A 21,859-nucleotide genomic window follows, 5' to 3' on the forward strand; every position below is an offset into this window, starting at 1 on the left:
ATGACTGGGTGTGACCAGCGATGGCAGAGAGAAGGAAGGGTCTGTTACAGACTTGGGCCCAGAGTATCCACGTGGAATCCAAGGATTTCCTGATTAGGGCCTTTGGCGACGAGGTGGCCTGGTATTGGCTAAAATGGCCATTGTTAAGTGAGCCAATCTCTTGCCTTTTTCCCGCTTTCATAGTCCCTTCTTTGACAAGCGTAGACATTCCCCCACGTCTGTTAAAGAATTAGTGTCATTTGTTGTATCCAAGCTGGCATTAGGCTTATGGATTCTGGCCTTAGAGAAATTGGGAGAGGAGGGAAGAGAGAAAGATAAGACACCTACACACTTGCTTCACAGCTCGTGAAGCGTCCCCACTGCAGATGGAGAGCAGGGGCTAGAAGCTAGAATTTTAGTGAGGTCTAAGTTAACCGCAAGATTGTTTCGCATTTACTTGTTGGATGATTCTAATAAAGGTTGTCTGTCATAGAGGCATTAATTGTCGTTTAGTAGATATATAGATATTATATATTTTTGACAGTGTGTCTCTTGGCCAATTGTATACAATGTTTCTTCTAAAGATTGTCAGGGGGTGGTGAGGATAAGGCTGATGCCCTGTCAGAAGAAACTAAAAGATGGAAGAGCAAACCTTACTTTCTCTTGTGTAGTTAGTTGAGTAGACAGAGTGATTGAAGAAAGTGAAGGAGGGGATGGGAGAGGAGGGGGTTTAGTCCTAAGCAATGAATATATGATGAGAGAGAATTTTTTGTCTTTTTATTTATTTATTTAAAAAAGGAGACATTAACAAAACCATAGGATAAGAGAGGTACAACTCCACACAATTCCCACCACCTGATCTCCATATCCCATCCCCTCCCCTGATAGCTTTCCTATTCTTTATCCCTCTGGGAGTATGGATCCAGGGTCATTGTGGGGTGCAGAAGGTGGAAGGTCTGGCTTCTGGAATTGCTTCCCCGCTGAACATGGGTGTTGACTGGTCGATCCATACTCCCAGTCTGGATGAGAGAGAATTTATGCTTCTAGGGTTCCAGGCTTACTAGTTCTCCATCTAATGGCAGAGGGCTATTAAGCACTTTGAGGTTTATAGTTGCCCCTAACTTAGGGATACATGTGTAGACATTTCCGGTACCCTCACCCATGCCACTTTCAATTAATCGATTTTCCCCCTCACTGTGTGTCATGTTTTCCTGCCTCTTTGTAAGTCAACTTAATTTTGGACTAGGAGCCAGACATTGTTAATTATACTTTCATGGGTGCTGGATATTTTTGTATTTCTATAAACGTTCTTGAGTTTTGTTCTGTGTTGCATTTAAGTTACTTAGTAACAGTCGGATTCTTTTAGTTATTGCTTAGATAGGCAGGATCACAGCTGTGTTAGTGGAGAGATAATTTTGCCCCACTGACTGAGGCAAAGCCTTTCCGGATCTATCCAGTGGGAATGGAGATGATTCCAGACCTCCCTGAACTTAGTATTGTTCTCCTTAATCTTTTTGGGTGGTTCTTTGGCCTCATGTAATTTTATTTTTTAAAAAAAGTTTTAATATTTGATTATTTATTTTTGGATAGAGACAGGAATTGAGAGGAAAGGGGGAGACTGACATGTAGCAGAGAGAGAGGTAGAGAGAGGGAGACAGAGAGAGAGACATACCTACAGCACTGCTTCACCTTTTGTGAAATTTCCCTCCCTGTAAGTGGGGGCCAGAGGCTTGAATAAGGGTCCTTAAGCACTGTTAACATGTGTGCTACCTCCCAGCCTTGGTAATTTTCTTCATTCTTCTAATGGCCACTACTTATTTGTGGGGGGATACTTTGCAGATATTCAGAACTTTATCTTTCTTTTTTCTTTTGGACACACTTTTGTTACTTTCAGCTTAGATAAGGAAACTCTCAAAGAAGAGAGGTTACTGGACTTCCCCTCTCAGCACCCATTGTTTGGAAGAGTCTCCAGTTTGTAAGTTGGAGTACTATGTCTAGGTTAACCTAAATGGTTTCTTCATTACTTGATGAAGAAAAGGTCTTGGAAAGTAATTTTTTTTTTTTTTTTTTTTTGCTTCCAGTTATTGGACCTTGATGCCAGCACTACTAATCCATTGCTTCTGGCCTTTCTTTCTTTCTTTCTTTCTTTCTTTCTTTCTTTCTTTTTCTTTTCATTCCACAGAACTGAGAGAAATTGAGAAGGGAAAGGAAGGTAGAGGGAAAGAGAGACTTCCGTTACAAGCACTTCACGGCTTGCAATCCTTGCACGAAGTACTATTCACGCGTAACCAGGCGTACTGCTGTCCGGCCCTGAAAGGTGATTTTAAAAAATAGTTATTTGTATGAGACAGAGAGAGGGAGAGACAGAGACACCAGACCACCACTCATTCCTGATCTATCCTGATACTAGAGTTTGAACCTGGGACCTCTGGGGCCTCAGCCATGCAAATCTGTGAAAACTACTTTTTTGAATTTGTTTGTATATCTTTATGTAGACAGCCTGAAATGGAAAGGGGAGGGGGAGGTAGGGAGAGAGGCAGAGAGACACCTGGAGCCCTGCTTCACCATTTGCAAAGCTTTTCACCTGCAGATGGGGACAGGGAGTTCAAACCCAGGTCCTTGCAGATTGTAACATGTTCACTCAATCAGGTGCACCACCACCTGGACCTGACAACTTTTTCTAAAATATATATACTTTAATTTATTTTAATGAAAGAGAGATACAGAGAGACCAAAGCACTGCTCAGCTCTGGCTTATAATGATGCTGGGGATTAAATATCAGACTCTTAGGTATGAAAGTGTTTTGCAGAACAATCGTGTTATCTCCCCAGCCCTGAAACTAATTTTTTTTTAATTTACATCTTCTGCCCCAGTTGTTGTTTCTGTTAGAAGAGTAAATCTGCTTTTTGTTACTCCATCTTGTCTGATATTTGAAGTCCTGATTGTGTTTCTTTACCATCAGTGATTTCTAGAACGAGTATGATGAAATTTAAAGGCTAAAGATCGTAGTGGATATTGGTGAAGCTGTGGAGGAAGCGAGGCCTCATGGGACTTAGACTGTCCTGAGTGAGAATAAAAGTGGGTCTTCATAAATCCAAAGAACAAAGGTGACAGGAAGGTAACCAGGAGGTTGGGTGGGGGTGGGGGTCAGAGTTTGGCATGCTTGTTGAAGATTTCAGAAGTGGGACAGTTGAAAATAGCAAATTTGTGAGATATAAAGGGAAACCATTCACATTTAATACTTGGAATGTGGGAGGAAGTGTTTCTGTTACTTCGTAAAGTGTCAGAGGGGGTCTGGGGTGGGGGGGTGGCATACCTAGTTGAGTGCACAAGGACCTGGGTTTAAGGTCCTGGTCCCCACCTGCAGGGAGGAAGCTTCAGGAGTCCTGAAGCAGGTCAGCTGCTGTCTCTCAGTTTCTCCCTCCCCCTCCTCCCAATTTTTTTGTCCTGTTGAATAAAAGGGGGAAGGAGAGGGAAAAATGACTGGCAGGAGTGATGGATTCATTGAGCAGGCACTGAGCGCCAGCAATAACTCTGGTAGGAGGTGATAAATAAATAAATAAATAAATAAATAAATAAATGCTTCAGAGGGTGTCATTCCCACCAGATTTTGGGCATCCTGTTAAATAAGGCTGTGGGGAGGAAAGTTTATTTACAACTGTGTAGCAATTGTTTATGGCCTAGCAAAACAACGAGAGGTAATGCTAACATGGAGAGGGCAGTATTTGAGTGGAGAGGCTTGACTGACAGGCTAAGCACTCCGGAGATGAGATTTACCATGTTATAGGGATAATCATCACTTTCTTTTATTGTCCCAAGTGGGGGTACCAGCAGAAATGGAGGGGGTATGAAGCTGGGTTGCAGGTGGGGACAACCTCCTAGAGGGTTTCCAGAGTCTCGTATCCTGGCGTGTGTGTGTGTGTGCCTCCCTCCAACACTACACTGGACTTTTTCTTTTTGAGAAAGAGAGAGAGAGAGAGAGAGAGAGAGAGAGAGAGAGAGAGAGAGAGAGAGGATACACAGCATAAAATTTCCCTTCAATGTAGAGGGAGTCAGGCTTGAACCTGGCATGGCAAAGAAGCACACTATCCAAGTGAGCTATTCACCTGCCTTTTATTGTTATATATATATATATATATATTAATAGTTTCTAAAAATATTTATTTATTTACTTATGCCCTTTTGTTGCCCTTGTTGTTTTATTGTTGTAGTTATTATTGTTGTCATCATTGTTGGATAGGACAGAGAGAAATGGAGAGAGGAGGGGAAGACAGAGAGGGGGAGAGAAAGACAGACACCTGCAGACCTGCTTCACCGCCTGTGAAGCGACTCCCCTGCAGGTGGGGAGCCGGGGGGGCTCCAACTGGGATCCTTACGCCGGTCCTTGTGCTTTGCGCCACGTGTGCTTAACCCGCTGCACTACCGCCGACTCCCCTATTTTATATTTTTATTTATTTTACTTATTATTGGATAGGACAGAGAGAAATTGTGGTATAGGGATCGATGGGGTTTATAGTTAATGGTATTTTATATACTTTCCTCAGATTTGGGAGCTACTCTCTGCCCTAACCCAGCTTTCTAGGCCTATTCTCAACTCTGACACCATCTTCCCAGACAATACTTTTTTATCCCACCTGCATGTTAGCTACTGGGCTCAGGCAAAAATTAGTAAAGTCATGGGCCCCTTGGAACATACCTAAAATAGACTTCCTAGCTTCTTCCCACATGAAGATGCCCTAGTTTCATCTGCTTTATTCATACCTTTGGGTTCCTGTTTGTTAAACAATTTGTTCTGCTTTGTATCTTCAGCCACCAAGTTGAAGACACTATTTTGCTGCCATCCTGACAGACAACCTGGACAGACAACCTCAACAATGAGTCCTGGAACCTCACCTCTCTACAGAGCCCTACCCCACTGGGGAAAGATAGAAACAGGCTGGGGGTGTGGATCCACCTGCTAACAACCACGTTCAGTGGAGAAGCAATTACAGAAGCCAGAAATCCCACCTTCTGCACCCCATAAAGAATTTTGGTCCATACTTCCAGAGGGATAAAGAATAGGGAAGCTTTCAAGGGAGAGGATGGGACATGGAACTCTGATGGTGGGAACTGTGTGGAATTGTACCTCTGTGATCTGACAATCTTGTTGATCATTATTAAATCACTCCTAAAAATTAAAAAATTTTGAACCTTGCTGGCTATAGGCAAATGGATTCTGTATACAACTTCTCCGTTAGTGGCTTGAGGTGATTGGACCCTGGGATACTAGGAATACACCATGAGTGGCCATGGGTCTTTATTTATTGAAGTGAGAATCACACAAAGTAACATGATACAATAAATCATTTCCAGGGGCTGAATAAAATGATTGTCACTCACTGCGCTTCACAAAAATTTCTTTTAATGAATAAATAATTTGATGAAATCAAAAATATTTACAATATAAACAATGGAAAAGCTTTGGATCTGTGAATCTGATCATTGGGCTTTTTGCATTTTTGAACTGAATGCCTCCCAAGCTTTTCCCTTGGAAACAATACAAATCCGGTAGAAACAACAACTCATACAACATGTCTTTGTTCATTATATGTTTATCTGTTAGTCTCGGAAAGCTACATAAGCTTATATTATGCAACATGTTAAAATACAAATATTAACTAAAATAATATATTATCATAATGCCAGGTAGCATTCTCCACAGAACAAAAATGTACACTCAGCTTTAACAGTAACAAAGGTTCACGGGCCACAAAATAATACCCCAGAAGTACAAATTCCTTCATAAGAATATAATTGTGCTCTTCAGTTTACCAGATGTCTACGCTGCTCAAAGGAGCTGATGTCAGGTGGACAGTATCTGACAACTGTATGCTGTAGGTGTTTCTGTCAGGCAGCAGCATTACTGGGAATTGGGCAGCGCAAGCAGTTTTTATAAACACTTTCTTGGGCTCTTAAAAAGAGCCAATTATGCAAAGCAGAATAAGCATATTGAGAAGTCTTCATCTCATCTACACAAATACCATGGAACATCTTGGCTTTGTGGGATGAAAAGGGTTTGTTTGCAGAGCTGTTTATGTCATCAGCCAGAGTTCAAGTATTCCAGGGCTACCTCATAACAGAACTTGTATTGATCCTGGAAAACAGAAAGGACACAATGTCAGCTCTATAATGTTGAGATGCTGCCTCTATTAAGGTAATTATGACCGATGGAAGTTTTGATTTCTTCCTTTCTTTCTTTTCTCTCTTCTTTCCTTTCCTTCCCTTTCCTTCTTTTTTTAAAATTTATTTCTTTATTGGGGAATTAATGTTTTCCATTCAACAGTAAATACAATAGTTTGTACATGCATAACATTCCCCAGTTTCCCATTTAACAATACAACCCCCACTATGTCATTTATCATCCTTCATGGACCTGTATTCTCCCCACCCACCCACCCCAGACTCTTTTCCTGCTTGCCTTATCCCTCTGTAGCAAGCTGCTCATCCTCGTAGATTTCAAGATGACTGGTTTCTGACTCACAAAAATAAATAAATAAAGGAAATGAAAAGGAAGACCAGAAATTGTCATGTCTCCTCCCCCCAATACCTCAGAAAACGCCAGAAATCTTCCTACGGTAAAAACTGATTACACTTGATCACCGGGTATAGGCCTGTCTTCTGTGGTTTCCTCTCTCAGCTCACTGGATTTTGAACAGTATAATTAAGCCACATGAGCTATCCCTGTGCTTCAAAGGGAAAAACAAAAACAAAAACACTTATGCTGTGGTCATGAGCTCTCCTGATATGGGTGACATCAGCTGGCTTCAGGCATGAAAACGTGACAGTAATTCAGTTAATCCTTGTGCAGGAATTTGAATCGGGGGACCAGTTCGTCCTCTTGAAGGACCCTGGACCCTCCTCTACTCTTGCGCCCATCAAAATGGAGAAAGGGAAATCTAAGGAAGCAGCAGCTACAAAGTGCGGTTATGCCTTAGAACTCCTGCCCTCCTTGGGCAAGGGCACCACAGACCACAAGGGAAGTAGCAGGCAGCTTTGGGAGTCTCCAGCTGTGACACCTTTGTCATCTCCCCTGCCTACCTACCTCCATCCGTCTGAGACAATGGGAGCCCTACAGTCAGTCTGGGCTCTTCAAACATATTAGACCCCTAAGAAGAATCAAAAGGAACAGCCAGCACAGTTCACCTGGGGTGAAACTCCCAGCCTGATGCTTTTTGGAATCCAGACAGGCTTCACCATTTCAGCTGGATCTCATGCTGACAGATGCTCCCATCTGCACAAGTCCCTCTGATCAGTGCCCCTGACAGCCAGGTGAAGACGTGCCCATGTGCCAGTGGTCGTGAGTGGGATATGATTCAATATTCCCTTCCAGGTCATACTGTATAGCAAGGAGACCACTGCAGGTGTGTCTTTGAATGGATGGAACAGGGCACTATTTTCATTTTTATCTTTAAAAATGTATGAAGTTTTTTCTTTCTTTTTTAAAAATAATATTTTATTATTATTGGATAGAGACAGAGAGAAATTGAGAAGGGGGAGACAGAGAGGGAGAGAGACAGAGAGATACTATAGCCCTGCTTCACCACTCGAAGCTTTCCCCCTGCAGGTGGGGACCAGGGGCTTGAACTTGTGTCTTTGCGCACTGGAATGTGTGTGCTCAACTGGGTGAGCCACTGCCTGACCCCCTTGAAGTTTTTTCTTTCAAAGCCCCATGCATGGTTCACACCTGGTTTTATTTACTTTATTTTTTGTATTCTCTTTATTTGTTGGATAGAGACAGTCAGAAATTGAGAGGGAAGGGGGTGATAGGGAGAAGGAGAGGTACCTGCAACACTGCCTCACCACTCACAAAGCTTTCTCCCTACATGTGGGGACCAGGGGTTTGAACCTGGGTTCTTGTCCAGATGTGCCACTACCACATGGCTCCCACATCTGGTTTTACATATAGATCTGTTAGTGGGTGTCCCCAGAGAGCAGCCAGGAGCAGTTTAGGACAATGTGGATTGTAGAGAAGAAATGCCCAGTCACTCAGTACATATTTCCTAGGTCCAGCCTCTGACTCAAGAGCTCTGCTGGTCTGAGGGGGTGGCCAGAAGCAGCTGTGACTTTGAGTCAAAGGACTGCTCTCAGTTACTTCCTTAAAGCCTGGGAGTTGACCTTGGAGGATTCAGGAGAGTGGGATGCAAGGGCTGTTTCCCCAAAGCCATGAGCCTCCAGGAGCCAGTATGGCAGGCAGGCCCAGGACCGAGGAGGTGGCTCATATTGGCCAAACTCTACCTGGCTTTTAAGGGATATTTCTTTAGGCAAGATCTGTCCCCTAAAGGCAATTTCTTTCTTAGAACCCCGGAAACTTCAAAAGCCAAATGGGGAAGATAAAGGTGAGGGTGACTGTTGGATGCAGAGCCCCAAACCTAACTGTCATAGCTTCAGAGTAGTCAGAGCATTCATTCAAAGCACTGGGAACTCTGAATTTAACTGAACAAGCATCTCAAATCTCAGATGACTCCATCCTGGCTTGCATCTAGGCCTCAGCCTTCGACGGGGACTTGAGGGGCTGGGCGGTGAAGCACTTAGTGGGGCGCACATATTACCAAGCTAAAGGACTAAGGTTTAGAAGGCGGTCAGGAAAAAATGCAAATGCCCTCATCTGGATAAAATATTCTAGCCTTGGGTTATTAATCATTTAATTTCCTGGTAATCAACAGGTTTTCCTCCAGAGCCCCCAAACCAAAAACAGTTGAAGAAATAAATTTTCCAGCCTTTTTATTCTACTTGGACACCATTCTCTCAAACAATATTCTTATCCAACTTCAGGTTAGCTACAGAACTACCATAGCTGTGTGCCTCCCAGGAACATGCCTACAAAGGATCTCCTAGCTTTCTTCTACCATAAAATCCCTAATATCCTCTGCTCTAATCTTACTTTTTGGTTTCTGTTCATTAGCCATTTTGTCTCAACTTAGGTCATGCCATTCTCCAGACACCAAGCTACAGAGGCTACCATGACTCCATCCCGACTTCTCTGGGCAGACGACCTCACCAATGTGTCCTGGACCCTCACAGCTCCAGAGGTCTGGTCCACCAGGGAAAGATAGAAACAGGCTGGGGGTATGGATGGACCTGTCAACACCCATGCTCAGCAGAGAAGCAATTACAGAAGCCAGAACTCCTACCTCGTGCTCCCCCAAAACAGCCTTAATCTATACCCCCAGCAGGGGAGAAGTGATAGAATGAAGATAAGAGAGCTCTGAACTCCAACTCCATCAGCACCGAGAGAGAGAGACAGAGAGAGAGAGATAAAGAGAGAGAGACAGAGAGACAGAGAGACGGGAAAGGAGAGGGACATAGGAAGGTAGCTGTGTTGTTATGAGTAGCTTGGAGGGGAAGAGAGGATTGGATCAGAAAAAGGGGGGGCAACTGTGTATAAATGTGGACAGATAGTTGCAGAGAGGATGGTTGGCCCATGTCTACAACCTTAGGGGAACTGCGGTGGATGGCAGTGGGGAGACTGAAGATTCAGAACCCTGGTGGTGGGAATGATGTGGAGTCAAACTCCTGTGGACATGTAATTCAGTAATACAAAAATAAATACATAAATAAGTAAGTGTGAAGAATGATGAAAAGCAAAAACAAACCAAACCAACCAACTAAACAACAACAGCAAATGAAATAAGCCTTTTTGAGCCTATTGGATCAGCCATGTGAATGCTATCAATACTCCACACAGGTGGATACACTTTCAGACTCAGAAGCAGTTTATTTAAGTTCCGGTCAGGAATGAGATGGAGACAGACATACTGACCCTCGCAGCCTGGTAGGGATGGCATGATGGGAGATGGTTCATGTTCCCAGTAGAAGGAGACACTGAGTGACCAGGTACATCCTGGTTCTGGGCTTTCTCAGCGCCACCCCTCCGCCTCCCTGCTGGCCAGTGACGGCATGGAACACGCCCCAGGGCTTTTTTCCTTTCCTTTTTTGTTTTCCCTTTCCTTCCGTGAAGACATAACTAGGAAGACTCAGTACTCTGCTCTCTTCATCTGTTGGTACGTTTTGTGCTTAGGGGGAAACTAAGGTCTCAGATGGCCTTTCATGTCTAATAAAACCGTGCTAGATGTTATCACCCTGCCCTGTGCTAACTCCTCCAGCCAACATATACATGCATGAGTACCAATTTAATAGAAGTTGTACTTACAGGCAAACTCGACTGACCAACCCACCAAAGAAGAACACTTATTTCGTTCAGAAAACTCCAATCATACTGGAAAGAGCACTGTGACATTTTTCATCTGGTCATCAGATATTAGCTATTATCTTGTTCACAGTCACTGTGAACAATCTCTCAGACTTTATTTTCCCCCAGGAAATTGCAAGGCTTTCCAGTCATTCTCAGTGACTGACCTACCCTAAAACTGATGCTGATCATCAGACCTTCAGGGATCTGGGGGTTCAAGTTTCTCCATTAAAGTTAATAGTAAGGGTGGTGCTTCTGGTTATGCATACATATCACCAAGTGCAAGGGCCTGGGTTCAAGTCCCCATTCCCCACTTGCAGGGGGTCCACTTCATGAGCGATGAAGCAGGTCTGCAGATGTCTATCTTTCTCTCCCTCTCTGTACCTCCCCATCCTCTCTTGATAATCCTGGTGGCAATAAAAAAAATAAAAAATTAATAGTAAGATGGTCAACAAAATAGCTCACTTGGATACTGTAGTGCTTTACCATGTACATAGGTTCAAGTCTGTTCCCCACTGCACTGGAGGAAGCTCTGGTGCTGTGGTTTCTGCCTCTTGTCTGTGTTTTTCTCTACCTCAAGACGTTATCCTGAAGCAATGAAACTCCCGTGATGACACCACCACCAGTAACATAGGGATTAACCATGAAGTAGTGCCTGTGTATCAGCCATTCTACTGCAAACTACAAGCCCTCAGTAGAGTGGGGGGGGAAAAGAATTAGACACAAGAACAGAACTGTCCATGTTATAGACAAGTGGACTGAGGTGAGAAACTCCCTTATGGCCCAACTATGTAGGCCCCCATTTTTCCTGTGAAGAATCACTGTCCTGCAGTCCGTGCTGCTGAGTAAGAGAAAAGTCATACTATTTCCTCCCATCAAAATGTGTGAGAGTGGAATGTAGCCTCCAGCACTTTTAGTGTAAAGGTCTGGGAGGGTCTATTACTAACTATCCACTTAATAAGGCAACAGTGAGAAAGAAATAACTTTTTTTTTTTTAAAATCAAGGTCAGCTTTGTCCAAATACCAACTAAAGTTTGGACAAAGCAACCCTCAATCCAGGGAGGTTAAACCCCAAGTGAAGTCACAGCCATACTTTATTTTTCAAACTTATATATTTGTTTCTGCCCTTTGCCAACCTTCACATTCAGACCCAGCCAGGTCGCTCTGAGTGCCTGACTACCCTTTTCTCAACTGCTCCCAGCTTAGGAGATGGAGAATCCCAAGGCAGTGGGGCTCCTTAAGGCTGAGAGTAGGTCCCCAGGATGGAGACAGGCTCCCTCTCAGCCCATTGTGTGCGATCTGTGACTCTGTACAAGTGAGACAGACCGGGAGTCAGGCGGTAGCACAAAGCGCAAGGACCTGCATAAGGTTTCTGGTTCGAGCCCCCAGCTCCCCACCTGCAGGGGAGTCGCTTCACAGGTGGTGAAGCAGGTCTGCAGGTGTCTATCTTTGTCTCCCCCCTCTCTGTCTTCCCCTCCTGTCTTCATTTCTCTCGGTCCTATCCAACAATGACGACATCAATAACATTACTACAACAATAAAATAAAAAGGACAACAAAAGGGAATAAGTAAAAACAAACAAACCCAAGTGCGACAGACCAGGGACAGAGCTTGAGCTCCTCTGAGTCAAGACATGTCAAGAGATCTTTGGACACCTCTTTCCTTTAAAGCCAAGCTCGGGATTCACTCCAGGGGAGTCTGTGTATAGGCATCACTAAGCAGCAGCACGGAAACCTCGGCGAGAAGCAGACACGGCACCTGCACAGGCCTGAAACTGACTCCAAGCCACCCCCTAGTCGGCAGACTCAGCCGGCTCATTGTCCTCAGCTGTCCGAGTCTGACTACCTACGGCTGCTTGGTAGACTCTATCTGACCAGAAGCTGCCGTGCAGCTCTTCCCCTTACTGCTCTGGTACGAGCACTTCTCAGAAGCTGGCATGTGGACCTGCTGTACAAGGTGCTTGTGTCTGAACGAACATCAATAAAGCCTCGCTCGGAAATTGTTTGGTCTCTGGTCAGTTTCCACTACATGAGAACCCAGGAACCCAGGTCTACGAAGCAAAAGAATTTCGATCAGTAAGAGCTGCTGCTTACAGGCACATCTTAGCAACTAGCATTCCTTCTCCTCCAACCCCTGTAGAGACCTGCCTCAGAAGGGCTGTAGCCATCTGTACTACCAACAACCATCTCTGCATGGTTTCCCAAACACTTTCATAGACAGACAGTGCCACATGGGGTCAGCTAAACTCACCAGTGTTATCCTTACTTTATACAACTCAGGCTCAAGAGAGTTAAGTGACCTTCCCAAGAAGGTTCAAATTGCCAAGTGAATCCAGAGCCCTATCCCATTAGGGAAAGACAGAAACAGGATAGGAGTATGGATCAACCTACTAATGCCCATGTCCATTGGCGAAGCAATCACAGAGACTAGACATTCCACCTTCTGCATCCCATAAAGAATTCTGGTCCACCCTCCCAGAGGAATAAAGAATAGAGAGCCTTCCAATGGAGGGGATGGGACATGGAACTCTGGTGGTGGGAACTGTATGGAAATGTACTTCTGTTATCTTATAATCTTGTCAATCATTATCAAATCACTAATAAAAGACTGCCACGTTAATTTGGCTAATGACACTTAACTTTTTAAAATAATTTTTTATATTTATCTATTTATTTATTCCCTTTTGTTGCCCTTGTTGTTTTATTGTTATAGTTATTATTGTCGTTGTTGTTGGCTAGGACAGAGAGAAATGGAGAGAGAAAGACAGACACCTGCAGACCTGCTTCACCGCCTGTGAAGTGACTGCCCTGCAGGTGGGGAGCCGGGGGCTCGAAGCCGGTCCTTGCGCTTTGTGCCACCTGTGCTTAACCAGCTGTGCTACCGCTGACGCCCCTTCATTTTTAACAGACGTGGAATAGAGACACGAACTGTGTTTTTAGGGGGCATCTTGCGGGTGGAGAAGAGAAGACAGCAGTTTGGGGCAGGGCCACAATCATATTTTTCAGAAGTTGGTGCAAGGAATGCTAGTGGTATTTGAGAGTTTGAACCTTGCCGAATAGGTACCTGTACCAAATTCCCAGGTCAACATGGTGCTTTCTGGATGCAGCTCACTGAACATGAAGCACGTAGCTGGGGAAACCAGATGCCCCCAGCAGAGAGACCTGTGGTGCCTGCAGGCCAGGAGGGCGCCACCAGAGCTCATGTCATTACCTGGCCAAGGGCACTGCTGTAATGACTAGTGGCCATGATTATATCCTCACTTTGAATTTGCATCTTGACTCTCTTTAGTCCTGGTATTATATTTTGCCTTGTAACCCCATGGTTGTGGACCTGGAATGAAGGTTTTCTAAGCTTGTCAGCTAAGACCACTCCCCACCCCTAGGCCATTCTCTCCACTTTGGGATTAGTCCTACTATTTCCTTTAGATCTTTCCTCCGCTAGCAGAGAGGTACAAAAACCAGACCTAAAAGTTTCCTCCTTTAAGCTGTCCTACTATTCTTGAGTCACAGTGGTTGGCATTTCAATAGCTCCACACAGAAAAGAGATTTTATGAAATACTCTTAAGAAACTAATTGCATACTGTCTTTTGTTTCTTCATGCCTTTGATCCTCTTCTCAGGGATGGCCACCATAATTAAATGCAGTATTCTGGGTGGCAAACTAAAATTCACAGCTTTGATAAATATTAGGTGATTAAGCTATTTATAAAATATATAATTTGAAAATCTGGCATTTCATGTGCTATGATTATTTCTTCTCTGGGAAGACGTAGTGCTTAGCTACGTAGCCAGACAGTGCCAGGAAGAATTACTAAGGCTGTTCACTTGTGAGTTTCTACTATTTCTACATTTCAAATGAGTTGAGACAAAGTCTACTTGTGACAAAAATGGTGTGGGGGGGGAGGAGGGAGAGAGGGAGAAACTTACACACAAAGCAAATCTTTATATTATGCTTTTGAAAACAAGTCTCTGGATCAGTTTTACCACGAATCTGGGAGATGGAGTCTTACCCTAACCAGGAAAACACCCCATTTAGCAGAACAGAGGAAGAGGCCTACCAGGAGGTCCACCATGTTGGGCTTATTGTTCCTCAGAGTCTTCACAGCATGGAAGACATCAACCGTCCTCTGGTGCCGGAGCATCTCACATACAATGCTGATGGCACAGAACGTCCCACTGCGGCCTCCCCCGTTCCTGTCAGAAGAGAAATTAGATGGTTGGTTAGATCTGTCCTACTTGCCACTACTCACAAAGTCTTTATTTGCTTCTCCAGGGTTATCTCTGGGGCTTGGTGCCAGCACGATGAATCCACTGCCTCTGCCAGCCATTTCTCTATTTTATTGGATAGGACAGAGAGAAATTGAGAAGGGAGGGGAGGAGAGGGGAAGACAGAGAGGGAGAGAGAAAGCTAGATACCTTCAGACCTCTTTCATTCCTCATCAAGCTTCTCCCCTACACGTGGGAAGCTGGGGGCTCGAACCTGGATCCTTGTGCTTTGTACTATGTGCACTTAACTGGGTGCACCACTGCCCGGCCCCCCTCACAAAGTCTTTATACAATACATATTCTCACACACACACACACACACACACACACACACACACACACACACACACACACACACTATATTATAAAAAAAAATTACTCTTCAAGCTGTGTCAAGATAAGAACATAAAACTAAACACGGGAAAGCCAAGGTTCCATCACAGCTTGGAGGAGCCTAAGGAGAAGCAGGAGGTAAGTGCAAGCAAGGTCCTGCACTAACTCCTGAAAATGGACAGCCGTAGAAAAACCCATGGCATTTGACTAAGACCCACAGATTAGCTAGAAGCACTGTGCCAGTATTAATTACCTGGGTTTGATCATGTACTCTGGTTATGTAAGATGTTCTCATCAGGGAACGGTAAAGATACAAGGGAGCTCTGCTCTTTTTGCAAGGTTTCTGTATTCCTAAAATTAGTTCAAAATAAAAGTGGCTCTTTTTTTTATTATTAAAAAAAGCCCATATGCTTTAGAGCTAACTAATACATGAAATACTTGCCAGTGGATTTCTTTAAAGGGTAAGTTCATTAAGAACAAAATAAGCTGAATGGAGTTTGGGTCAACATACTCTGCCACTCGAGGATGACGGGTCCTGCAAGGAGTGAGGCGTGAAGGTTCCTAGCTGGGACCACAGAATGCGAGCTCAGATCTACAGGGATGCAGAGGTTATACAGGCTCCTGTGCTGAATATGGGTACCAGATCAAATCAATGGGGATTACAGTTAACAGTATTTATATACTTTCCCCATCTTTGGGAGCTACTCTCTTCCCTGACCCAGCTTCCTAGTTCTATTTCCAACTCTGACACCATCTCTGTAGACAAAACCTGTAGTCTACCTGCAGGTTAGCTGTCAGGCTCAGGCAAAAATCAGCACCTTGTCATGAGCCCCTTAGAACATACCTAAAATAGACCCTCCAGCTTTTTCCAAAATGGAGACCCTAAATCTCATCTGTTATAGTTTTACCTGTAGATTCCTAATCATTTAACAATTTGTTCTGCTTTATATCTTAATGCTTTTCAGCCACCAGTTTCCAGGTGCTACCATGACATCAACCTGACTTCCCTGGGCAGACAACCTCACCAACGTGTCCTGGAACTCCATCTTCCCAGGTCCCTGCTCCACTAGGGAAAGAGAGAGGCAGGCTGGGAGTATGGATCCACCTGCCAATGCCCATGTCCAGCAGAGAAGCATTTACAGAAGCCAGACCTTCCACCCTCTGCACCCCATAATGATTCTGAGGCCATGCTCCCAGAGGGATAGAAAGCTTCCAATGGAGGGCATGAGATATGAAACTGGTGGTGGGAACTGTGTGGAATTGTACCCCTCTTATCCTACAGTCTTGTTAATCATTAAAAAAAACTGCTGGGAGTCGGGCAGTAGCACGGTGGGTTAAGCGCACGTGGTGCAAAGTGCAAGGACTGGCCTAAGGATCCTGGTTCGAGCCCCCGGCTCCCCACCTGCAGGGAGTCGCTTCACAGGCGGTGAAGCAGGTCTGCAGGTGTCTGTCTTTCTCTCCCCTTCTGTCTTCCCCTCCTCTCTCCATTTCTCTCTGTCCTATCCAACAACGACGACATCAATAACAACAATAATAACTACAACAACAATGAAAAAGACAACAAGGGCAACAAAAGGGAAAATAAATAAATAAACAAATAAAAAAAAGCCAGGCTTTCCATTAGTTTTCCTGGGAGATATCAGATGAGATGCATGCTTACTGATAATTTTCTCAGATGGGTCCTTTCTATGAAAATCAAGGTGACAGAAATTGGGGCTGATACAAAGGTGAGGAAGAGAGCAGTCTACTGTTCCACAAGCTACAGTTAGGTAAACTGAGGGCCCCGCATTGAGGTTTACAGACTTTATTCCTTATTTGTTTTAGCAACACTGACCTAGTACACAGTGCCCTGGTCAAGTAGGACTTCACCATAAGCAGCTCTCTAAGGTTGTGAAGGGGGACAAGGACACCTTCTAAGTGAGTTTTAATTAGGAATCAAGCAAGCATAAGATAATAGGTTCTTTTATAACTTTGGGGGGGGCTTTAAAAATTCTTTTTATACTTATTTTTCCCTTTTATTGCCCTTGTTGTTTAACATTGTTGTGGTTATTGTTGTCATTGTTGTTGGATAGGACAGAGAGAAATGGAGAGAGGAGGGGAAGACAGAGGGGGGAGAGAAAGACAGACACCTGCAGACCTGCTTCACCTCTTGTGAAGCGACTCCCCTGCAGGTGGGGAGCCGGGGGCTCAAACCGGGATCCTTACGCCGGTCCCTGTACTTGTTGGAGGAGGGCTTTTTGTGCCTGTACAATTTTATTGATCCAAGCATGTTGGTATGTTTCCTATTGGTTTGGTCCTTGCTAGTTTTGCGGGCCCTCTTTCTCCCCGCCCCCTATGCTAAGTAGTTGGAGAGTTCTTGGCGCAGCCTGGTAAAGAGAAGGATGCTGAAGAGATCTGTGTGGTGGTTAGTTTAAGGGTCTCTCTCTCTGCCGCCAGAGGAGAAAGACAGGAGAGCACGTTTGCCCGCTCGTGAATAAAGCTTCTCTGCCCAGCCGTGTGTCTCTGGTTGTCTCTGTCTGCCGCCGCGAAGCTAGCCCGGCCAGCTGGAGCCCCCAACCTTAATAACACAAGCAGATCCTTTATTTTCCCAGTATCAGAAATAAAGAGATAGATGACAGATAGATAGATAGATAGATAATTATATAGATAGAAAGATAGGCAAATAGGTAGATAGACAGACAGACAGAAGAGAGATTCTACAGCTATGCTCCACTACCTGTGAAGCTTCCCCATTTGCCTTGGTATTCCCGTATTCTGGCTGGGAGTTCAAGCTGGTCCTTGTACATGGTAAAGCGTGTTTTATTGTGTGAGCTATCTTTTAGACCTGTGCCCTGTTTTGTAATCATCATGACCAGTTGCTGGCTTAACTGGTTCATTATTAAGCCGAACATTTGCTTCTGTAATAAGAGATAGTACTTAAAGTGCATACATGGCCAGGTATATCTCAGTAAATGCTCACAAATGTATCCATTATGCTCCCATCATTCAGATCCAGATTTAAAGCATGAGTTTCATGCCTGAGGCTCTGAGCATTCAGGTTCAATCCCCAGCACCCCTATAAGCCAGAGCTGAGCAGTGTTCTGGTCCTTCTCAGTATCTTACCCTCTGTATCTTTCATTAAAAATAAATAAAACATATTTTTAAAAAGATTTATATCTTTAAAAAGATATAAATCATGATAAGGCCCTCCAAAATCCCCTCATCAATGTCATCAGTACCCATGAAAAGACTTCTGGCTTTAGTATTAGAATCTTTCTCTCTCCAGTGCAGTGTATCTGGTTGAGTGTTTCTCTGGTCCAACATTCCATTCATTACCTTTTAGACAAAGAGAGATGGAGGAGGGAGTGAGAAGCAGAGAGAAGAGAAACCACAGCACTGTTTGACTGGGGCACTCCACGGAGCTCAGCTGGAGAGTTCTGTTCATTTTCAGTAGATGTGATCAAGTAGTTCCAACGTGGTTACTGCCATGTTTACTTCCCGCATATGGAAGGTCCGTTGCTCTGCGACCCCATCTCTTTGTTTCTGTGTGAGATTTCCAACCCATCTGGGAAGCTGACAATAGCATCTCCCCCTGCTTCCAATACTCATTTTGCTGAAAGCTAAGGACAGTCAGTACACTCTCTGGATTTGTGGGCTCTTTGGACACCTCTTTTTTTAAAATGAAATTCTTGCCCAGTATTTTGCCTAATTAAAAAAATTGGACTAGGCACTCTTACCCGATGGTCTCACAGTGTTTGGACATTCTCTGTGAGTCCCTGGTCAGATGCATTATAAGCTCTTTGTCCACTGTGCCTTATAATGGCAAGAATGTTTGACTTTCATGGAATTCAACTTATCAATGTTTTATGACTAGTCTTCTGTGTAACAGATTTCTGGTTACCTTATGGCTGTGAAGATTATTTCTATAAACTTTGTTGTTTTCCTTTTCAGACTTTGGTCTATAATCCATCTGGAAATGGTTTATTTATAGTGTGTGTGTGTGTGTGTGTGTGTGTGTGTGTGTGTATGTGTGTGTGTGTGTGATATAACGTGTGTAGTCTCTCTTCTGCCAGGTACTAGGTATGTTGTGGGGTCTTACTGGAGATCAAGTATCCCTCCTGAGCCGCTATACTTTTTCTTCTGCTCCACTAGCCTGTTTTCTGTCCTTGCACGAATACTCCAGCGTTTTCTGCTCATCAGCCTTTCATCTAATGCTTCCAGCAGCTGTCGACAACCATTTCTATACCCGTTATTTTTATTAAGGTCTGCAAAATGTTGATATGTTAATTTTTTTTTAAAAAAATATTTATTTCCTTTTTTTTTTTGACCTTGTTGTTTTTATTGTTGTTGTAGTTATTGTTGTTGATGTCGTCGTTGTTGGATAGGACAGAGAGAAATGGAGAGAGGAGGGGAAGACAGAGAGAGGGGGAGAGAAAGACAGACACCTGCAGACCTGCTTCACCACTTGTGAAGTGACTCCCCTACAGGTGGGGAGCCGGGGCTCGAACCGGGATCCTTCCGCCAGTCCTTGTGCTTTGAGCCACATGTGCTTAACCCACTGCCCTACCACCCGACTCCAGATATGTTAATTTCTATCCCTTTCTTTTGGTTTTATTAAGTGGCCAATATCTGTCTGCCTACCTACCTAGTCCCTATCTGCTTCCATGGCTCAAGGAGACTTTCAGTCACAGTACCTGGAGGTCTGCGTCAGGCAGGACACTGCAGAGCCATTAGGTGGAGCTCTCCTATGCTAAATGAAAGACTCTCACATTGGAAATGAACAGCAGGGAGCTTCTGGAGTTCCAGGCATCCGTTCCTGGCCTGTCAGCAGATACCAATTCAAACTGTTTTTTTTTTACAGCAACAAACAGTAGATTTAGCTGTATAAATTTAAACCTCAATAAACATCCTTACTAGGATTGGGTTGCATGTACCCACGCTCATAACAAGAGGGCCAGAAGTAGTCTGATGGGAAGCATAAGGACTTGAGTGGGGAGAAAAAGGCTTCTAAAGAATGAAGATTCTACCACCAGAAGTAGGGGAAGGGGTGACAGAAACAACAGATGTTTACCACCATCACCTCAACTAAGGAAGAGTCAGCTGCCTCAGACATCACATCAAAGGGCTCTGTAACCATGGGGTACTAGGAAACAGTTGTGTCTTAGAAGAGTGTCATCAGCTGAAGCACCAGTGGGAAGAGACACACGCACCCCTGTGTTCAGAGCTGCATTACTCACAACAGCCAAAGAGTGGGAGCAGCCTTAATGCCCATCCGCACATGACTGGCTGGAGAAGTTATGGGATTTATATTCCATGGAATACTAACTACTCTGCAATCAAAAAAATATGATATTGTGTTATTTGGGACAAAATGGATGGAACTGGAGGTGATTATGTTCAGTGAAATAAGTTAAGAGACAACTACCAGATGGTTTCACTCATTTGTGGAATCTGGAGAACTGATACATATGAACTTGCCAAAAAGAAAAAAAAAGTCAAATGAAACAAGGAAGCAAACTGAGACTTACGAGAACTCTGGTGATTATCTTTGGGACAGTGGGGATACAGAATTTTGGTGAACTATACATTGTATTCTTACAATCTTGCACCAAGCTATTAATAACAAAAGAAGGAGATGGAGAAGGAGCTGGAGGAATAAGAGAAGCAGGAAGAGGGGGAGGAGGAGGAGGGGGAGAAGAGTGTTAGTAGTTGTCTGTGTGTTTGCATCTGTCCCCTTTAGGTCTGAGCTGCTGTTTTCATTTCTTCATTGTGACTCAGTCCTTTGAGTTACAACACCGGCTCTTGTTAGGAGGCTACTCCTCTGTGGAGGGTAACATGAGTTGAGTTACTCTGCTTAGCTATAGATGCCAGCCTTCGCCAGGTAGGGAAATAAATACCTGAAACCCAGGCTTCAAAAAATGCTAACAGACCTGGGGGAGATAGCATAATGGTTATGCGAAGAGACTTTCATGCCTGAGGCTCCTAAATCCCAGGCTTAATTCCATAGACCACCATAAACCTGAGTTGAGCAGTGCTCTGGGGGGAAAAAAAAATCCCAACAGATACAAAACAAATGTGAACACACCAGGTTTCCTTGCAGGATTAGATCAATTCACAGTGGTCATCCTTGATCTTATTCTGACCCGAGATGTGTTATCTGGATTTAGATAAACCAAAATGGGGATGTCAGTCAGTTTTGGGGATTTTAAAAAATTATTTATTATTGGATAGAGACAGAGAAATTGAGAGGGAAGGGGGTGATAGAGAGGGAGAGAGACTGAGAGATGCCTGCAGCCCTGCTTCACCACTTGCGAAGTTTTCCCCCTGCAGGTGGGGATCAGGGGCTTGAACCCAGGTCCTTGTGCCCTGTAATGTGTGTGCTTAACCAGGTGCGCCACTGCCTGGGCCAAAATCTTTTTTTTTTTTTTTTTAACCAGAGAACTGCTCAGCCCTGGTGTAAGGTGGTGGTGGTGGCAGGGAGGAGTGAATCTGGGATTTTGGAGCCTCAGGCATGAGAGTCTCTTTGCATAATCACTACTCGACCTATTCCAGACCTTGAGGATGTTTTCTTGAACTAAGTTATAAGAAGATAGAAGTGATGTGTGTGTCTCTGTGTGTGGTGGGAATAACAGCTTTTAAAGAATTGGTACTCTGGTTTGAGATGAGTGTGACTGGGGTCAGAAGTTGTTTTTTTTTTTTTTTTTCCAAGTTAATATTTGTTTCTTACAGGGTGAAACACTCCAGGATTTGATTTGATTTAAGAGGCAGGAAGAGTTCTGGGTAGCCAGATCCTCGTGGTTTCAGGGCAGGGGCTGGAGTGGGTGAGAGCATTGTGTGAGAAGGGGTACTCAGTGAAGGGTAAATCAGGTCCTCCCCCAAGCTTGTGATTTCAAGGAGACTTAGTATGCCAGAAAGAGAGGGAGAGAGGGAGAGAGGGAGAGAGGGAGAGAGGGAGTGAGGGAGTGAGGGAGTGAGGGAGTGAGGGAGTGAGGGAGTGAGGGAGTGAGGGAGGGAGTGAGGGAGTGAGGGAGTGAGGGAGAGAAAGAATTTGCCTCCAGGGTTACTGCTGGGGCTC

General features: G+C 44.3%; 1 protein-coding gene across 8 annotated transcripts in view; it reads right to left on the reverse strand.

Moving 5' to 3' along the window:
• Nucleotides 1–5,364: 5,364 nt before the first annotated feature.
• Nucleotides 5,365–21,859, reverse strand: part of PTPRM (protein tyrosine phosphatase receptor type M) — a 770,521-nt gene continuing 754,026 nt past the window's right edge. For all 8 annotated transcript variants that reach the window (XM_007517155.3, XM_060200700.1, XM_060200698.1 and 5 more), the window contains 2 exons: nucleotides 14,265–14,400; nucleotides 5,365–6,113 (listed from right to left, as the gene is read on the reverse strand). In XM_007517155.3, the coding sequence (XP_007517217.1) occupies nucleotides 6,060–6,113; nucleotides 14,265–14,400 (190 nt within the window). In that variant the 3' untranslated portion in view covers nucleotides 5,365–6,059. The remainder of the gene's footprint in view (nucleotides 6,114–14,264; nucleotides 14,401–21,859) is intronic.

The sequence above is a fragment of the Erinaceus europaeus genome, chromosome 10 (assembly GCF_950295315.1).
Source record: "Erinaceus europaeus chromosome 10, mEriEur2.1, whole genome shotgun sequence".
Classification (NCBI taxonomy): domain Eukaryota; kingdom Metazoa; phylum Chordata; class Mammalia; order Eulipotyphla; family Erinaceidae; genus Erinaceus; species Erinaceus europaeus.